General features: G+C 36.7%; 1 protein-coding gene across 5 annotated transcripts in view; it reads right to left on the bottom strand.

Moving 5' to 3' along the window:
* Positions 1-20760, bottom strand: part of CNTN3 (contactin 3) — a 323859-nt gene that overhangs the window by 188666 nt on the left and 114433 nt on the right. For all 5 annotated transcript variants that reach the window (XR_003435889.1, XM_027121412.1, XM_027121413.1 and 2 more), the window contains exons 3-4: positions 18883-19009; positions 5678-5853 (exon numbers count right to left, since the gene is read on the bottom strand). Coding sequence is in view for 4 of the 5 variants with exons in the window: in XM_027121412.1 (XP_026977213.1) it covers positions 5678-5853; positions 18883-19009 (303 nt within the window). In the remaining variant the exon portion in view is untranslated. The remainder of the gene's footprint in view (positions 1-5677; positions 5854-18882; positions 19010-20760) is intronic.

Genomic DNA, 20760 nt, shown 5'->3' on the forward strand with positions numbered 1-20760 from the left:
TAAACCAGGACTAGAAGTTTGGTTAATACTAAAAACTGTTCACTGCATTAAAAGGTTAAAGGAGAAAAACAGCATGAATATCCCAGTAAAAGTAGGAAAAGTATTTACAAGAATAAAGCATTCCTGATTTAAAAAAAAAAAAAACAACTAACTTAGAGAAGAACTGCCTTAACTTGATAAAGAGTATCTTTAAAATCTATAGTAAACATCATACCAAATGGTGAAATGTTAATCTTATTCACTCTTGAAAATCAAGAGCAAAACAGGGATAGGGATATTCACACTCAAAATATCTATTCAACACTGTACTGGACTAAAGAAAGTGCACTCCTATAAAATATATAAAAGGAGCAAGGGTTGATAAGAACAGAAAAACTCTCACTGCTTGCAGATAATATGATTCTCCAAACACAAAAGTCCCAAGAAGCCAGACATGATGACCACACACTGCTTTTCAGTTGGTTAAGAATGGCCTCATCGGGGCTTCCCTGGTGGCGCAGTGGTTAAGAATCCACCTGCCAATGCAGGGGACATGGGTTCGAGCCCTGGTCTGGGAAGATCCCACATGCCGCAGAGCAACTAAGCCCGTGCACCACAACTACTGAGCCTGCGCTCTAGAGCCTGCGAGCCACAACTACTGAGCCTGTGCGCCACAACTACTGAAGCCCACCCACCTAGAGCCTGTGCTCCGCAACAAAAGAAGCCCATGTTTCTCACATGGGCCAAACCCAACACAGCCAAAAATAAAATTAAAAAATTTATAAAACCGCAAGGAAAAAAAAAAAGAATGGCCTCATCCATCAGTTACACTGGTACAGCTGACTTCCCATCCTGGAATAAAATAACTCGGTACCTCTACCTCACACGATATACAACATCAATTCCAGATAATTAAAGACTTAAATGTAAAGAGGAGAATATTAAACTTTTATAAGTACATTTAGGAGAATGTTTTTACCATTTCAGGAAAAGGAAGAAAAAATCTTAAACAACTCATGAGAGAACATGAGCTATAAAAAAATCAATACTTTAATGTAAAATTAAGAACATCTGTTTATCATTTGACACCATCAAGGAAAAAAAAAGCCACTAAAAAGAAGATATGTATATAACTGACAAAGGATTAATCCAGAGTATACAAACAACTCTTAAGTTAAAAAAAAAAAAGACTACCATACAGTGAAAAAGCATCTGGATAACAGAAACATAAATGGCCAGCAAATCTATGAAAATGAGCTTAACTTCATTGTAATTATAGAAATGCAAATTAAAACCAAAATTACATTTTAATTTAAAAATAAAAATGCAAATTAAAAAGTAAACTACAATTTTATATTCACCAGAGTTGCACAAATTAAAATGCTGAACAATAACAAATGTTGGCAAAGACGTAGATCAACAGATACAAATATATTGTTGGGGGGAAGTTGTTGATGTAGGAATGCTGTCTGATGTCATTACATAAAAGTTTAAGAAATGAAAAAGGTAAAACAATTTTACATGTTGCTTAGAAGCACATACATATTTATTCAAAGGATTAAAAAAGCACATATAATTCAGAACACGGGCCACCTATTCAGAGGGAGCTTAAGAGAGAGAAGATAATGCCATCAGGGTGAGTTATCAGGTAGCTTTAATTACTTTGAATCTTTAAATCTTAAGATAAGTGGTGGCTACACAGAGATTCTTTACACTTTTCTCCATATCATTTATACGTCTAATATAATTCATGATTAAAAATGTATTGCACCTCAAAAATGGTTAAAAGAAAAACATTTTAATAAAGAATGACAGGAAATTCAAGAATAAGAGAAGTAAAACTAATTATCAATAAAGCAAAGATATTTGGGGTTTTGGAGGTACTACCCTCACTTTTCGTGGTTGGAATTAAGAATCTGACAAAAACATTTGTAAATATATTAAACAAGCTTCAAAAATTATACACATGCAACGTAACAGTACATCATTGAGAAAATGTCTACAATTCAAACATTGCATCATTTTACGTATCTTCCCCCTCCCTAAATTTGGTGATTGCTCCACAAAGAATCTGTTAAAAGGAATAAAAAATGCCTACAGAAAGTACGCTTCTTAAACTATAAATGAGCTTTTCACTTTCATTTAATTACAAATACTATTTTTAAGCATCTTGAAAATTAAGATAAAATTTCACTGGATTTTCACCAGTGTTAAAAGTGGTGCATTGAGGATGTCATTTACTCGTTTCTCCATGAAGCACATTTTAAGTACTTTGTCCATGGCTGACAGAAACAAAGAAGTATTACTAAGCATGCAAACATAGCTATAGTGAATAATTAGAACATTTTTTCCATGACAACACTTTATTATCTACTTACCTGTGGCAAAAACAGTCACAGTTCCCCTGAACTGGAGTCATGAGCATCTAGAAGGATGTATATGTAGCAGTGCAAGACTCTTCTTATTAACCCCTTCTTTCACTTAATGTATTACATCCCTTCAAGGTTGTCAAGTTAAAGGAATGCTCTCTTATACCTGGTAATTTGGAATCTCTGATGTATTACATATCCTCCACGTTTTTTGCCACCTTCTTTGGTTTCTTTACCAGAAACCTATATCTCAAACATATGAATTCAAACATTCATTTTTTATACTTCCAGCTTAATGTGGCATCAGGCTAAGAATAACCAATATTGCTCTTTGTAACTTCCCAAAACCACTTGTGAAAACGCCAAAAAAAAAATTGCAAAACAAAAGAATCTCACTGTACGTCAAAAACTGCAAAAGCAATCAAATGCCAAGCATATGAGTAAATAAAACTTATGAGGCCGATGAGGCAGACTGTGGGGAAATACAAGGGACTAAATGGTAGGTACATCCTGGGTTTTCTGCATAAAGAGAGAATTCACAACAAAGGTAGGAAGATATTTTGTGCCTTATTCATCACACGTATCCTGATAGGATGCACCCCAAAGAGAAACTCAAGGACAGCACCAAATGAAAAAAAAAAAAGAAAACTTTTGTTGGAAGAGGGAATCCACTCACTATGTGCTCTTAGCTTCCTGTTAAGTGTTCCTGGATGTGCCAAGAATGAAAGGCCCAGTTGCTCCATTTCTCAGGGATGTGTTTTCAGAGACCAACCAGGAGGGATAGGACAAGCTCTCCCTCTAGGACAAAGAGCAGGCTTGCTTACTCGCTGCTATAAAAGAGATGGATTCTCTAATCTCAGTGTTCCTCAGCTGCGGGTGTAGCATCTCTCCTGGCTAAATCATATCACTTCTGTGGGACCTGGGGGCGAGCCCAGGAATATCATGTCTTCTGCTAGCATCCATGGAAGAGTAGCAGCCTAGCTTATTAGCTCGTAAGTAGGGTAAAATAAAATCCCAGACTCAACAACTTTATCCCCCTTGGCCTATAATGTTCTGGCCAGGAAGTAGGGGCAGACTGCAAGAGACATGATATAACTTTAGAAGTATTTGCAAACAAGCCAGTCTCTCCAGGAAGAAAAGACTGAGGAAAAACCTACAAGTTAATGGTACTTCTCCCGGTATTAGAGGGCATCAAGGATCTGTAGTAGAAAAATAGCACTGCTTAAGAGGAATAACATATTTTGTGAAAGACTCTGGGGAATAGGGAATTAGACTGGAAACTTCACATTCCCCTATAGATCCGAGAAGTGAATCTGATCTCTGCATGTGGCAAAGAAAGCAAAATCAAGGTAATCGATTGACATGTGTTGACAAAGGCTGAGTTTAGACAAAATTTGCTTTAGAACCTATTAAAGGTATTAAGCATAAAAATGGAAACATCAAATGGAAGTAGGAGGAAAGACTGCCTCTAAGATACAAAAAAGCATTTCAGAAAACTGCCTGTATCTTCAGAATAAAACAAACAAATAGATGTGGCTTCAATCAATCAGAAACAGAAATTCATAGGAAAGAACAACCTGAAATAAATAGTATTTCAAAAAATGGGACAAAAATAATCCCTTTCAATCTTTTTAAAAATATAAATAAATCAAACATACAACTAAAAGATGCAGGAAAAGTTCCTGAATTGTGTATGAGATGTCTAAGTTTCGATATAATAAAGTAATTTTTCAAGTTGTAAGCAAAGCAAATAAAAAAAGAGATCTAAACCCATCTGTATGCTAGAAATATATATTTATCTTTATATATATATATATATATATGTTTTTAGCTAAAAGAATGAAGAAAAAAATTATCCCATAGTCAACCAAGAGAAACAAAAAATAATTACAACAAAAAAAGGAGGTGGGGGGCTTCCCTAGTGGCACAGTGGTTGAAAGTCCGCCTGCCGATGCAGGGGACACGGGTTCGTGCCCCGGTCCGGGAGGATCCCACATGCCGCAGAGCGGCTGGGCCCGTGAGCCATGGCCGCTGGGCCTGCGCGTCCAGAGACTGTGCTCCACAGCAGGAGAGGCCCCAACAGTGAGAGGCCCGCGTACCGCAAAAAATAAATAAATAAATAAATAAAATGGGGGGGACTCCAAAAATTCTAAATTCTGGCTACTAGAGAAGTAAACTTTTATAAATTAAAAAGTAATTTTATAAACTAAAAGATAAACTTAAACTTGTGTAACATAAATATGACATATAGCTATCAAAATGCCCAGAGAAGATACAGGTGAAAAAAAAAATAAAAACCTGTTCATAGACGGAAAAGAAACAGAGGAAGCAGAAGAAAGAGCAAGGAAGTTTGAAAAACGGAACACACAGAATATAATGGCAGGAACAAAACCAACCATTGCCATTATAAAAACAGAAGCAATAGAATAAGCCATGCATTAAATGACACATCATCAATTTATTAACGGTCTGTGGCAGTTGGGGGAGACTACTACTACATTATAAGAACATTTGCATTCTAATTTCAGAATAATTGAGGTGTAAAGAACTAAAAGAAATCTTAGAACCAAGGTAATGCTGATATGCATTATATATGAAACATACAACAAAAACAAAGGAAGAGAGACTAGTAAGAAGAAACAAAAATTAGAAAATAGTCAAAAGATAGATCAGGAAGATAAACACTAAATTAGGTCTCTGGTCCCAATTCTAAATTCCCTGCTAAAAAAGCATGTGGTTTTCTCAGGATGGGACATGGCTTCACCCTGGTCCAATTAACAAGGTACAAACTTGGCTTCCAGAGCCAGGCCTCAGTGGGGGCCTGTGTTGAAGGTCATCATGAGCTGGGCAAAACTGCAGTGGAGGTCAAAGATATGTCACGTTCTTTTCTTTCTCACTGTCTTTGTTCCTTTATATTTTCAGATTTGTTAGATGTAATTCTCTAATTTCAGTGTTCTGCCAGAACGAAGGTCATGCCTGACAATTCGTTCATATGCGTTTCAGTTTTAACATAGTACAAGCACAGAGTAACTAATGAATAAATACATCCTCAGCTAGATTCTTTTTCCTCCCCTAAACAGAATCCTTACAAAATAGTAAAACAGATAACACACACACATGCACCTGCATTCACATACACCCACATTCACATACACACACATTTTAAACTCTGATTTGTACAGTATATAATTCAATCGTATTGAATTACTTTCTCAACCTATCTCCTTAATTAATAAATTCCACATATTGTTTCTGAAATCCGAAATGACCACACAAATTCAGTTATATATTTTTAAATGTTGGATTTATATGTGTGAACATATACTTACAGGCAAACTGGAGTTTAGCTTCTCTGCTGACAATTGTTCCAACTGAATTTGTTGCAAAACATTGATAACTTCCTGTATCCCAATTTCTGTTGGGGTTAATAACCACAAGATTTCCTCCGTTCAACTTATAACGATACTCCATACTCAGATTAATATCGCTTCCATTCAGCTGCCATCTGTAAAACAAATGTCCAGGATTTTCCCCTTAGTATATTTAAACTTTTTAAAAAATCTGCATTATATAATCTACTTTAAACATCAGCTCTCTTATAAATGAAAGGCAACAAACATATCATTCAATTATTACATAACTGAAAAATCAAACATGCCTAAGTTTTGTTATCAGAAACAAAAGGTTAAATTATAGTAGAAAGCACAAGAGAGTAGCATCTAAAAGCTAACGATTTTTCAAGATTTTCTGAAGAGGTGAGAATAATTTAGTTTGTTCACTAGGGGGAAAATTAGGCTTGGTCTGTATAGACAAAGATGAAGTAGAAAGTTGAGGTAATTATATCATATACTTCAGGCCAGTCTCATGCTGCCAAAGAAGGGGGAAAAGAGCACATTTCTTTCATTTATCCAGACTGACTGAGCACATTTAATAAATTAATTGGGTAAGTGCTCAACTATCCATTTCAATTTGTCTGAGTAAATACCTGTCCCCGAGGCCCTCCACTCTTCTAAGCCATCACAGTGATATTTACTAAATGGTACACTGTGGTAAAAAATCCTAAATGCCACCTAGGGGGGCGGAAACAGTAAAGGCACTAACCCCAGAGCCATATTTATCAATGGGAAGCCAAAATAAAAAAAGAAAGAAGCTGGTTTTTAAACAAGAGTTTTCAAATAGAAAAACCAGCATTTTTTCAACAGCAAGCACACCTGACACATCCAAGTAGATTAGTACCTTTAAAAACTCATTGCACAATCTCAAGAACACATCCATTGTATAAATTAAGCCATCTGTCTCCTGGAGGACTTGATTTTTATAATCAAATTACACTGGTATCCGTTCTATAAATTTTAGAGTATTATGGCAACAATCTCAATTGCTTTTCATAATAACTTTGAGGAAGTGGTTAATAAAATGACCATTTCACAGATGAGGATTTCAATAAAACAGCTGAGTGAGTTTGCAACTCTCCCCAAACTATTAATTACTGGATCAGAACTAGTACCCATTTGAATTCTAGCCCAGAGGTCTTTAACCATGTCATGGGTCATATAAAAATTGTATTAATATATTAAATATTTAACCTGGAAATAGTAATATTGTGAAAGCATAAAAAGAGGTGAAATGTGAACATTATCACAAACCAAAGCACATAAAGGTAAATGAAATATTATACAGCTGTGAAAATGCATGAGCTTTTGCAAACATAGAAAAGTCTTACAAAGGTGAAAACAGCTTTTACAGTGCAATGTGATACTATGTATATAAAGTTTTAAAACATATAAAGTAATATTAAGAATGTATTAAACATTTTAAGATGTATGAAGATGAATCACTTCAAGTTTAAGGTACTTTAGAGCTCTCATGGAGAGAAAAGTGAGAAAGGGTTATGGGGCAAACACTGGGAAATTTAGCTTTTTTGGTTTAATTTCCTAAACTGAATAGTGGTTATATGGATGTTCATCATTACACTTAATTATATGTTTATGTCATTTTCTATATCTGAAATAGTGCATAATAAAATTTTAATAATGGAGGCTACAGAAAATGAATAAATTTAGAAGTTTAGTTTCTACAGCTCAAAGCAATATTGTATCATTTGCTCATTTTAAAAATCAAGACTTTCTTTATTTTTCTTTCTTTATGCACATACAAGTCTCCCAGGTCTAAAGCAATATTTCTTCTGAGAAATCAAAATGAAATTAAGAGGAAAAACTGGAGGCCCCATGTCTATTCTTTTGAACGTAAAAGAGCAAAATTACAAAGAAATATGCAAAAGCCATAACTGCTTTCTCGTTTGTGGCAGACTTCCGCCACGGGTTTGATTCTGCTTTGTTTGCAGAGTATCTCTCTTATGCTCCTTCCCAAGGCAAGTCCATATTTGCATGTCCATTTTAGGTCACTTTCTTCTCTCGTGACTTTAATCCTGCCCTTAGAGATCTGAAGTCGAACCACGAACACTTATTAACCCTTCTTCATCTTATTCCTGCCCAAATCCTAGAACCACAGAAACTCAGAAAAGGAAATGAAATCAAGGGAAATTGTCCATCTGCATTCTGTCTGAATACTTTGCACTCGATACACAACGTGGTCGGCAGACCAATATCATCAGCATCCTCAACACCATCTGAGAGTTTGCTGGAAATGCAGAATCTTGGGCTCTATCTTAAATCTACTAAACCAGAATTGGCATCCTAGTGAGATCTGCCAGTGTTTAATATGCCCACTCAAGTTTGGAAGAACTGGTCTATAATATCCCCAAGAAGCAACCATGCCTATAAGGGACATAGATAAGAATTCCCTGCTCTTGATTTAGCCTATTTCATATTCAACAACTATGATTAGAAAAAGCAACCTTCCCTTCCTGGTGAAAAAGCATTTATTGAGCGCCTATATGTCAGGCAACTTTCCAGGTTCTAAGAATGGGGTGAAAAAGGTCCCTGCCTTCATGGAACTTACATTTTGGGGGAGACTTTTTTATGATTCATAGTTCCTACCCTTTCCCTCTTGTCCAGTCCCAGGCTCTATCCAATCCTACCATGTAACAGCAGAAAGAACAGAAATGAAATTCAGAAACAAATGCTCCATGTTTTATGGATTGGACTCATCCCTCACCAGCTGTGTGACCATGGGCAATTAAGCTAACTCCTTTAAACCTAAGTTTTTAACATGTAAAATAAAGAGAACGTCATCTTTCCCATAGGGTTGTTCTATCAATTTATTTAGACAATGTATGTAAAGCTGGTGGCTCAGGGCAGCCAGCCAACAAATGGGCCGGCACCATTGTTAACAAGGGAGGAGGTTCCATCTGTCTGCTTTGTTTTTCTCTTCTGCCACCCTCCTAGAGTAGACGTGGGTTATTCGTAACCTGCTTGATTCAATGCTTTTGGTGATCTCCTCTCGTGTGGAACGGGCTGTGTCTTCCACATAGGGTTTGTCTGCATTTGTACCTGCCTGAGAAGTCAGGGAAACATGGGACGAAACACATGCTGGGCTTGACCTTCAAAGAATAAATCTGATAGTAAATCACAAGTGGGTGGGTTGAATTTTTAAGCTGCAAATGGCTTGCCAGTTCCTAAATGGTTTAATACTTGCAGGGGAGGAGGGAGGGGAGAACTCCTCTAAATGCAAAGCAGGAAAAATATAGTTAATTTCACATACTTTTTGAATGGAAAACTCTCATGACAAAGGGTACTTGTGGCTTTGTTACCTACAAAGAACAGTTTGTACCAAGGAAAAAGGATTTCAGCTCCAGAGTCTAGAATGTTTACGGCCTGATGAAGCATGTCTGATGGCTTCATTTGAAAATTGTTTTCTTGTTTAGCTGATGAATAATAAAGGTACAATGGCTATGTGGAAAATTGTAAAGCTAAATAAAAATATAGAGAAGCACTTCTTCTTGCCCATTTAATAGCTGGAAAGATTTAGAGATCATAAAGTATGTGGGAAAATACCGTATTTCAGTTAAGTGTCTAAGATCTAAAAGTTATCATCTCAAAGTTTTGACTGAAGATCCAAAATGGAAAACATTTCTTCTATTATGCATAAGTGTTTCTTACTTCTTTTAGCTCAGTCTTTGCCATACAGACAAAATCTCTATATTATTTCACTATGTGAAGAGGTAAAAGCTACTCTCTTTTACGTATGTTTCTGCTAGACCGAAAGTATAAGTGCATTTGTTTTAGCAAACTCTTTGAGCAAAGATATACTTGAGATACTCTGAAGAAGGTTAATTTTCTTTTAACAAAGCAATATCATTATTTCTCTCCTCCTTAACACTATTCATCATTAAATGGAACTCATCCCCAGGTGATATAAAATTTCTTAATATCTTATTAAACAATGGTTGTTTTTCCTCTTGCTGAAAATATATGAATTCAAAAGGGTTGTCTTGGTTTAAACTCTGCAATGTGTAAGCAATCTCTGGGCCTGGGCATCGAAATATTATTTTATCCTGAGGAAAGAATGTACTTAAGTTCCTAATACAAAATATTCATATTTGGGCCCGATTTCTGAATATTTCTAATATGATCTTCTGTATAAGAAATATTCATGAAAACTGAAGGCACACACATATACTCCTTAGACAAAGAACGTGTCCAAAAAATCTACAAATTAGACTTAATTCCTTTGCAGTAAATTGTAATCCAGCTGTTCAGAGTTCATGAACATCATGCATGGTGGTAAGACTGTGACAGGTAAGTGGCACATTCGGGTCATAAATTTGGGAAGCTTTCAGAGGTAGACACTTTTAGTTTTGCACATTCACAATCCTTTGTAAAAGTTACAGATGTCTACCTTACGAAGGAATTTTGAAGTTCCTGAGGACTCTAAAATCTCAGAGTGAAATCTTTTTGAAATATGGAAATTGTTTAAAACTTCATAAAAGTAACATTTGCATACCCCAATTCCATTCCAAAAGGCTTAATGCAGTGATCTGGAGTAAAAGAAGACAGCTCTGGGGCTCTTGGGACTACGTACACCAGCATTTCAATCATGTAACATTTACACTGTGCTCTAGAATCACACTAACATTGTAGCTTTAGCTCAGTGGCAAATGTCACAAGATTAAGCACCTCTGCATAATCATCATCTTGTAACACTCTTGAATGATCTTGTAAGTTCACTGTCTGCCTTCAGTGTTCAAACGCTCACTCTACATGAATTAGGATTTGCTTTTAGAATCCACAAGTAAGAAATGGTTTATTATTCATATTTCACAGCTCTGATTCTCAGGCAATGAGCTCTCATCCCCCTTAACTGCTTGGTGTGGAGCTTATATGTGAATTTGTTTCTAGGCCAATAACTTGAGGTTGGGGGTCTGGAAGAAGTCCTGGGCCACTTACTCTGATCGCTGACCTGAGGCAGCATGGACTGGATCAGTCCACTTCTAAGTCTCAGTTACATCCTCTACACAACAGGAAGCTGGTATTGACCTCATTGGAGAGAGGCTAGGGAGGTAAAGTGAGCATGAAAAACCGGGCCAAGCCCGCCACGATAGAACTGTGAAGGCTATGACGCCTTTTCCCCTAAAAATCTCAAATACAATTTCTTTAAAACATCGTACAGGCCCTCAGGTTAACAGTTTTTGAATCTTGAATATAAAACATAAGGTATGTGACATGAGAGAGATTTCAACTGGTAGTTATTACTTTTAAGTGATGAAAACTACAGTGGTGACTTCCAGGAAATAACTAGAACATCAGTAACTGAGAGCACGTGAATCGCTGCCTTCCAACACAAAGAACAAACTATGTGTAAGACTGTGTGTGTGTATGTTTGTGTGCAAACACAAATTTACGTAACAGTGAGTTAAATCAGTATTAAAAGCCTAGATTCTCAGTGTTGAGAGGTGCTTTTCAAACCATATAAGCTCCATTGGAGGATGACTGTCAATCACTGCTGAATTCCCACCATCGGGCATAATAGGTTATGCATGGTAGGTGCTCACAGAAGCTTCCTGAATTGGGGCAATCTTATTTTACCCTCTAACCTAGCCATCACTAGCCTCCATACAGTCGTCCCTAACTGTGGCCATCCATATTACCAACAAACATCTCAAAGACAGGGAATGAATGCATAATTATTTTCATTTACGATACGAGTTGTTATTTAATTTACCATACTAGCTATTACTGTATATGGCAACCTCTTACAAAAAACCACACTAGTATGGAATGAAAATAATGAAGATAAACATAGCTGTATCTTGTTGTCAGTATAATTTAAGGCACCGAGTCCTAAACTGGGTCTTCCACTAGAACTTTGTAACAAGTCACCCTTTGAAATTGAAACTAACAAAACTGAGTGACAATAAACTGGGTGACATCAGGTAGTTTCAAAATAATCCCAGGATGTCATTCAGCTCATGGTTGATTGTATTAATACTGTCCTTCAAGATATCTACACCCATCTTATAAAGTCTGGTCAGGAAAATGGAAACAAAAACAATATTCCAAAGAAAAACAAATATCACGTGTTAGACTTTGATCTAAAACCAAACAAAAAGGACAAAATAATTTACTAACATCTTTAGGGGGCTGGGGCTGGGTTTGGAAAATATGCCCACATTAAATGCTTGTTAAGTCAACAGGCAATACTTTATTTGGGATTTGAGAGGAAAATTAGGAATTTAGTCACAGAAGCAATTTGTGGTTTTAGATGCAGCTTTCAAGTTAATAAGCAAATGAATTTGTGTTCAAATGCAATGTTTGTTAATATGTTTACTGAAGTGATGAGAATAATTGCAGTCCTTGAAAGAATGAATGTCTGAATTTGCATATTCAATACTTTATCCAAAAATAACTAGTTAGGCTTCAGCAATTATTGCTGAAGATACAAATGAGTTAAATTGTGATGCTGTGTTTTTAAAAATCAAGTTTTTTAAATGTGTTTTATGACACAGATTCCCATTTGTCACTCATTGATAAATTTTAAACATATATAATAAAAAAAGGAGGCAAACAGAGATTAAAGCTACACTGCGATTAAAAACAACTGTTCAGTTTACATAGGTAAAGCCTCGTTTAAATTCATCACTGATTGTCTTTCAATTACTCTGAGAATTATAGAAGACGGCTGCTATTTCTGCCTTCCCTGCATCCATTTCAGCTTTTTCTGGTAGCATCTTTCTCCTCCTCCTTTGAAGAGGCCACTCTTCCCAGGGCCCAGGAGTGGCCAATGAGCACAGTCCGTATCTCAGGCCTTAGTGATTAGTCAAGAATACAACTGTGACCCAACTGATTTAACTTGTGTTTGATCAGTATGTGTTTTCCTTCCCCCTTGCCTCACTACCAAAACATAAGACCAGCAGCAAAAAGATGTTAATTTTTTAACTGTCATCTTTAATATCTAAAATCTAACCTCCACATTTCTCCTGGGTTCTGACTGCTGACAGTATTAGCTATGTTTTTATTTCATGCTTTTCTGACGCCATTCAGAGCTTTTGATGACTCTAACAGGAAAGATGTCCTCTTTTTCCAGTTAATATTCTGTGGAGGATATAAGTAGACCTAAGCAGTCATCTTTGTCACCTCAAGGGCAATCTGTCTTAAAATAGAGCCAAAAAGAAGGACTCAATCCAAATTTAAGAATATCCTACAGAATAAACAATGGACCACTTCTGATCCTGTGATCCTTCGAGACACTCTTGACTCCCGAAATACGATCTAACCCCAAACTGCCTCTCTTTGTTTCCTCCCTGTTAACTTCATTCCATTTCTTTTTTCATGCCACCAATTTAGCTTTCACTGTTTGCTAAGCATTCTGAATGTAAGGATGAAGAACACACTGCCTTCACCTTGAAGGAAGTTACATCCGAACAGGCAAACCCACTTCATTTTGGTAAGTTTTATAATCCAGGAAGGCCTAGGTGCAATGGGCAGTACATGGCTGAAGCACGGAACCCAGCTCTGAGGATATCGAGAAGGCTTCATGGGAGAGACAGTAGCACAGCCAGGTTTCAAATGCCCTGTAAGAGACACTGTCCACCTCTGCTTGCCTCAGGCACCAAAGAAATTCTTTCTTCTTTATGGTGTGCGATCATTCCAACCTTGTAAACATTTCATTGCTCTTAGTAGCTGACTCTGTGCGGGGCCCAGAGCTCATCAGCTAGAGAAGTCAGGATGCTAAAAGGAGTTGAGCTTGAGGACAGGCTCAGAGAATTGGGCCTCGTAATCTAGCAGAACAAATTACATTTCCTTAGGGCCAAGGGAATTTAGAGGAACAATAATTCTTACTTGCCTTGGAGCACAAAAGTAAAATAACAGTGACATCAGATCTTATGTGGCAACAAGATATACATAAGGGACAAATTGCATATAATCAAAAATATACTTTAAATATATTTCACATTTTATTAAATAGAATGTATCATATATTATACACAATACATATGCTATATATGCTCTATCCTATACACTGTATGTGGTACCATGTATAGTATTATGGGGTGGGTCTCCACACGGATGTGTGTTTAGATAACGAGTAAACACCTTACATTTACTCCTTGAATAAATGGTGAGCAGAAATTAGTCCATTATTTTTTCTTCGTTCTTAGACTGAATGCATTTCAGTAAATTAAACATGTGCAGGATGTAACTCCATTATAGGGAACTTAAAAGGGAGAAACTGTGGCTGAGAGATCTGCATTTTGCAATGTTATATAGTCCTTACAACATGTATATCCAAGATTCCTCACACTGTACTTCATTAAAATTATTTGTTATATAAAGCTGGAAGAGAATGATGCTCTGGCTGCTTCCTTGTGATGAGAGAAAAACAGAAGAGCATTTATAGAAAAGGGCTGTGGATCCAAGGGTCAGAGTAGAGCAGTGCTGTCTGATAGAACCTTCTGCAAGCACCACAAGTTTCATCTGTGTTGTCCATTACAGTAGCTATTAGCTACATGTGACTGCTGAGCACTTGAAATGAGGCTGCTGTGACTGAGGAACTGAATTCCTAGTTTAACGGATTTAAACGTACATGGCCACCCTTGGCTACCGGCTACCATATTGGACGGCACAGCCTGTAAGTCTCCAGCTAGACTAAACTTTGTGAACACAAAGGCCACATGGGACACATTCACTTTTAAGGCTTATCTTCTTTGGCCTACATTATATTTAAAAAGAAAAACAGTCAACATTAGAAGTAGTTCAAAAAAGACAGTTTCTCAATTTTAAACATGTCTTGAAAAGGTTTTGTAATATTGGACCATGATTCCTGGATGGTAACAACTGGCTAGTGTTAAGGGGCAGTCGTGACCAGTGGACGGACTTGTGGCTGAATGTGGCACGGTCTCCAGTCATTATTCAATATGTCCATATGTTCCTAAGGCAGGGCCACCTCTTTTAGTTTTGTTACTCACCTGGTCCCCATTGGCATTTGAATACTATACTCCAGTGTAACCCAAATATGTGGTCCCTTTTAATCCTGAATGGAATCAGTAGAGGTGACCAGGGAGCCTCCTGTTTGGGATCTTTCATCTTAGCAAATGATGGGCATTTTTAACCCTTTAAAAATTGGAGAAAATCCTTCCCATTTAAAAAAGTTATTAATACTTCCTCAGGGTAACCTCTTTCAGCATCGTCAGCAATTAAAATGAGACTGAATACTAATTAACCTTTAAATACAGGCTTTGGGGCTCAGGCGGGAAGATGCAAAAGAAGGAATAAAATTCTCAATTAAACCCTAAAACAAGTAATTTCTCTTGAGAATTTCTGAACTTTTGGATTTCTAATATGGCCAATTAAGAGTTCTTTTTACCCAGTGGGATAATAACAAAGACAAGATTTCTCATCAGAGAAGTTTGCCTCAGTCTATAAGACAAGCTCTGGGCTTTCAAAGGACATTCTTTTATAAGACTCATACACTTTATTCTGAAACTTGGGAAATGTGTTTGGACTGCTTTTAATTTACAGCTTCACACGAACCACTAATTTTCCTCCTTGATATCTTTCTTTTCCCTCCCTCCCTCCCTCTCTCTATCTATGTGCTTAGATTTGTAAATACTTACAAAAAGGTATCCTTTCTCTGACTTCATGTAAAAAAAAAAAAAAAAAAAAAAAACATGCTATTTATTTATGTCCTCAAAGTCATTACCTATTTACACTATTTATCTGTAATTTTTAAAGGATAGCAAAAAATAAGAACAAGCAACCATATTTTCTTCTGGAACAATTAAAGAAAAATGCAGAATATTACCCGGTTGACTACTAAAGTCAAAAGCTAGGGAAAAAATTAGGCCATAAATGAAGGTGTTATCTAGGTAGACACGGTCATGATTACAACCCACATCAGTCTATATTCCCATTTATTCCATTAGCACAATCTATTACTTATACAGATACCATAGATAACAGGGAGTTGTTGCTTATTATAGGAAAGTCTAATATTTTCACAATGAAAGGAGGTTCCCTAGTGCTTTTTCAATGTCTCAATTTCTTTTTTTTTTTTTAATTAATTAATTAATTAATTTTTGGCTGCGTTGGGTCTTCATTGCTGCGTGCCGGCTTTCTCTAGTTGCGGTGAGCTGGGGCCATTCTTCGTTGTAGTGCGCGGGCTTCTCATTGCGGTGGCTTCTCTTGCTGAGGAGCACTGGCTCTAGGCATGCAGGCTTCAGTAGTTGTGGCTCGCAGGCTCAGTAGTTGTGGCTCGCAAGCTCTAGAGTGCAGGCTCAGTAGTTGTGGCGCACGGGCTTAGTTGCTCCATGGCATGTGGGATCTTCCTGGACCAGGGCTCGAACCCATGTCCCCTGCATTGGCAGGCAGATTCATAACCACTGTGCCACCAGGGAAGCCCCCAAGGTCTCTATTTCTAATGACTATAAAGTGAAATTTTATACTGGTTAGAATTCTTTTTTTCTTTGTTCTTGAATTTTATTTATTTTTTTATACAGCAGGTTCTTATTAGTTATCCATTTTATATATATTAGTGTATATATGTCAATCCCAATCTCGCAATTCATCCCACCACCACCACCCCACCCCCCTGACGCTTCCCCCCTTGGTGACTATACATTTGTTCTCTACATCTGTGTCTCAGTTTCTGCCCTGCAAACTGGTTCATCTGTACCATTTTTCTAAATTCCACCTATATGCGTTAATATACGATATTTGTTTTTGTCTTTCTGACTTACTTCACTTTGTATGACAGTCTCTAGATTGAATGGATAAAGAAGATGTGGTACATATATACAATGGAATATTACTCAGCCATAAAAAGGAACGAAATTGGGCCATTTGTAGAGACGTGGATGAATACTGGTTAGAATTCTTAGCTTTAGAAAATCGTTCGAGCTATAATGAAAGCGTCTGCTCTATTTTCCTATAAACCAAATATTTTAAAACAATAACTAGCATGTAAAATTTCTTCATTTATCAGACTTAAACCCGATAAGTCAATTTCAGTCACACATCTCCTAATCTCAGATACAGATTTTTTTTAAATTTCAACATATAATATCTCAGGACATACAACAAATCATAAAAAGTATGGTGAAAAAGGCAGAATTTTATCAACATTTTATACATGTTATCAGTATGTTTAAACAAATACATTATGTTTACACAATGGCATCGTGTAAATACCTGGTATCACTTTAAATGTATTAATCTGGAATTAAAATAAATACCTGATATATAAAGAAATAATTACAACAAAAGGCTGTTTCTGGATTTCTAAGCTCAGGTCTTCTTGCTGTTTGATTAAACTTTACAAACATAATTCATCTATTCATTTAGAAATAAACTGCTGTATGACTATATCTTGTATCTTGACAATTTTGCAGCTGAACACATTTATCACCAAATTATTCACAAGATAAATGCCAGGAAATAACTTTACTGACAACAACAACAAACAAACCCAGCCCACACATGAGTCATTTACATGGATTCTTTATAATATTCACAGTCGTATCTAAAAGGATAATCTTCCATTTCAGGGACAAACAAACAGATATATTTAGGAAGTGTTAGAATGTCCTACAAAAATGCCAGGAATAAATGTTTCCAGGATCATGTCTTGTTAAGTGGATCAGTTTATCTTCCCCCAAAAGAAGAAAGTATTTTCAGCTTTTGTATGTGCTATGTCTGGTTAATTGAACTCGCTCATAAAACACAGTTTCTTGTTTTTTTAGTCATGTTAGGGACTTCCCTGGTGGTCCAGTGGTTAAGACTCCACGCTTCCAATGCAGGGGGCGCGGGTTCAATCCCTGGTCGGGGAAATAAGATCCCACAGGCCGCACAGTGCAGCCAAAAAAAAATAAAATCATGTTATACTTTTCTTATTTCTATAGGTTAAGGAAGAGGCAGACAGAAAACTTTCTATCACTTCTGTCAATTCTAACCAGTAACCTGGAATCTTTGCATTTATTTTGTTGAAAACACACAACAGGTGCTCAATAAATATGTTGTTGAATACTGTTGAAAGAAACTGACCTTGATTACTTCCAGATGCAAAAATACCAAGGTCTACCTTCTAGCCTAATGCTGACCCAGTTTAACAATGACTGTTCGTTTCTATTATCTACACGGGTTAAGCAAACAATAGAAGATCTACTCGAAACATTTAGAATTTCACTAATAAAGGCTGAAGTCTGCTTGTTCTGCAGGTTATAGAAAAGGTTTTGCCAAGTGAACTAATACTGTAAACAGAGTGTTTCAGACCAATGCTCACAGTACTCAAAAGAGCATGTTGTTTTCAAGGTACCTCAAGCATTTTCTCATAACCATTTATACAAAAGCAGCATATGCTACTGATAAATAATTCATCTCTTCATTAAAGTGGGCCCCCTGAGCATCCCTAAAAGTGAAAATCGTTAATCTTGTATTATTTAACAAAGTAAATATCCATCCCATCCAAATAATCCACCGTCATCTCCCAAAAGTTAATATTTTTATCTTAAGGTGATGGGAATTCACTTTTTTTTTCTTTTTTCCTTGTACCTTTCTGTGTTGTTTGAAAGTTTTCAGTGAACAAGTTATTGTTTATATAATCTGAGATATACACTTTCACATGAAAAAATATAATAAATTTATTTTCCCTTCAAGAATAATTAAAATGACTTCAGTAGGAAAGCATTTTATTCTTCTATACTTAATGAACCTTCTAACATATACTCAGTAAAATAGCAAAGGAAGGATAGATGCTGTTACCTTTCTCACAAACTATGATTGCTACATACCTTTGCAACACACTGAATTTCACCCCCACAATGGATGTGTTCCCAAGGACTACATGTAAATCCAAATCTATACATTGTTTTACCACAAATCAAAGAAAATACATTGTTTACTTAAGAGACGCTACCACGTTTCTCTTTAATCAAGAAATCTTACTGTAAAATGAATAATCAATCAAATATATACAATATGGAGCCAAATGTTTATGTATGAGCTCTGCTGAATACAGCAGACAACTATAGCTTCATGTATTATTTCTTACCGATAGCATAAATATACTGAAGCAAAAAAAAGTTCACAATCGCCACATCGTTTTTTCTTAATTTGGATTTTCAAACATTCCACTGTACCTGTAATGAGGTGAAGGGTTGCCTCGTGCTTCACAATTTAAAGTTATTTTTTTATCCTCTGAACCAACCGGAAAAATGCTGTTGCTGGGTTCTTTGATAAACACTGGGCCTTGTAAGAGCAGCTCACCTATATGGGTGGGAAAAATAATCGTAATAAGTAAAAGCTACTGTACAAGCTGCACTCTACAATCAAAGAAGAAAAGCAAGCAACTAGTGTCTGCTCTTTAAAAAAAAAAAAAGGAAAGAAAAAGCAGGCTTTGCTTCTTCCCTCATCCATGAAGATGCCCTGTAGGCACTGCTTTGTTTACAAGCATCACTTAAGCCATCTTTAACAGCCTAGTAACACTTCTAAGAGAATGAAAATTACTATCAAAACCACTGCCATATTAATAAGATTACTTAAAAGAATAAATAAGGCTGTACTAATTACTTTTTGTAACATAAACTCTACCTAAATTATAGTTGGTAAATTACCTAGTCTAGGAAGCCTTTCTGTCATAAGCCTCTTTACAAAACTAAAGCTGTTCTGGAAATCAGTTGAATCCCTGAGTATTGTCTTTCTCCTAAAGCCCTACCATGCCTGCAAACCTGAATGCGGACAATGTTATTTTGCATTCTGACCTCAAAACACTCAATATTTGGTGGGATTTCCATTTTACTACTAGCAAATTGAAAAGAAGGATACAGCACTGAACAAGTGTCCTTTAAAAAGTGTTTCTACGTTGGTTAAGAGAACTTGAACATTCCGAGAATTCCCACATACATACACACACAAAAAAATTAAAAACCTGTGTCTTTGTACTATGAATTTCAAAAGGAATGAGATAATGCCATCACCAAATGCTTGTGCTACTGCAATTGTATAATCATTACCAGAACATTTCTGAATACAAACATTCACGGGGCGGGGAGGTGGGGGGGGCGCTCTTTTTCTCTCCTATCTTGAAATGCTCAGTAAGGTTGCAGAGAATGAATAATCAGACTAAGAGACAAAGACAACCCATGAACAGATGACAAAGAAAACGAGACGGAAAATAACCCCCGAAAGCCCAGAAACCATTTTGGCTACTTAACTAAGTAATAACATTACAACATTAATGAAAATGTTTCCCATAATAACTGGAATAATAAAATAACATAATACTGAAAATAATCACTGAAATTATGAAAAAGCAGCAAATCCACCACATGAACCCCACGTGCCCACATCTTTTCTTTAATCTCCACCACGCTCTGTGAGGTAAGTACCGTAATTATTCCCAACGCACAGAGAAGTGTTGAATATAAGAGTGGTTAGGTGAAGTGAGCAAGTACACACAGCTTTTCAGAACGTACACACTGGAGATTATCTGATTCCAGTCCATGTAGTGACTGGATGTACCCTCTGGACTTCTGCCCAGTGAATTTGGCCTTGCCGTTAATCTGGCCTTTGGGAGGTAATCTATATCTTACCTGATAGGAATGCCTTTGTTTAGTGTGAGGACGGGTCACCTGGGTCTGAGGGTGGGAGTGGCCACACCTGATAGTCCTTGATGGGGGCTGACCAAACTAGAAAGACCAACCGCGTGACTGACAGTAGGAGATTTGGTCACATGGGATGAGGTGACTTGGAAACTGCTCTCAACCCCATATGCAATCAATCAACCATGACTGCAGAATGAAGCCCCAGTAAAAACTTTGCATGCTGAGGTCTGACGAGCTTTCTGGTTGCCAATTCTCCTCGTGTGCTGTCACACATCAACACCAGGATGGTAACACATCCTGGGGACAACAAAAGCTTAGCATTCAGGACTCTTCTAGAGTCTGCCTTATGCTTCTCTTCCTTTGGCTGATTTTCATATGTGTCTTTTCCCGGTAATAAGCCATAATCATGAGTAT

The sequence above is a fragment of the Aethalodelphis obliquidens genome, unplaced genomic scaffold, assembly GCF_003676395.1.
Source record: "Aethalodelphis obliquidens isolate GAN/ISIS:26980383/991018 unplaced genomic scaffold, ASM367639v1 scaffold22, whole genome shotgun sequence".
Taxonomy (NCBI): Eukaryota; Metazoa; Chordata; class Mammalia; order Artiodactyla; family Delphinidae; genus Aethalodelphis; species Aethalodelphis obliquidens.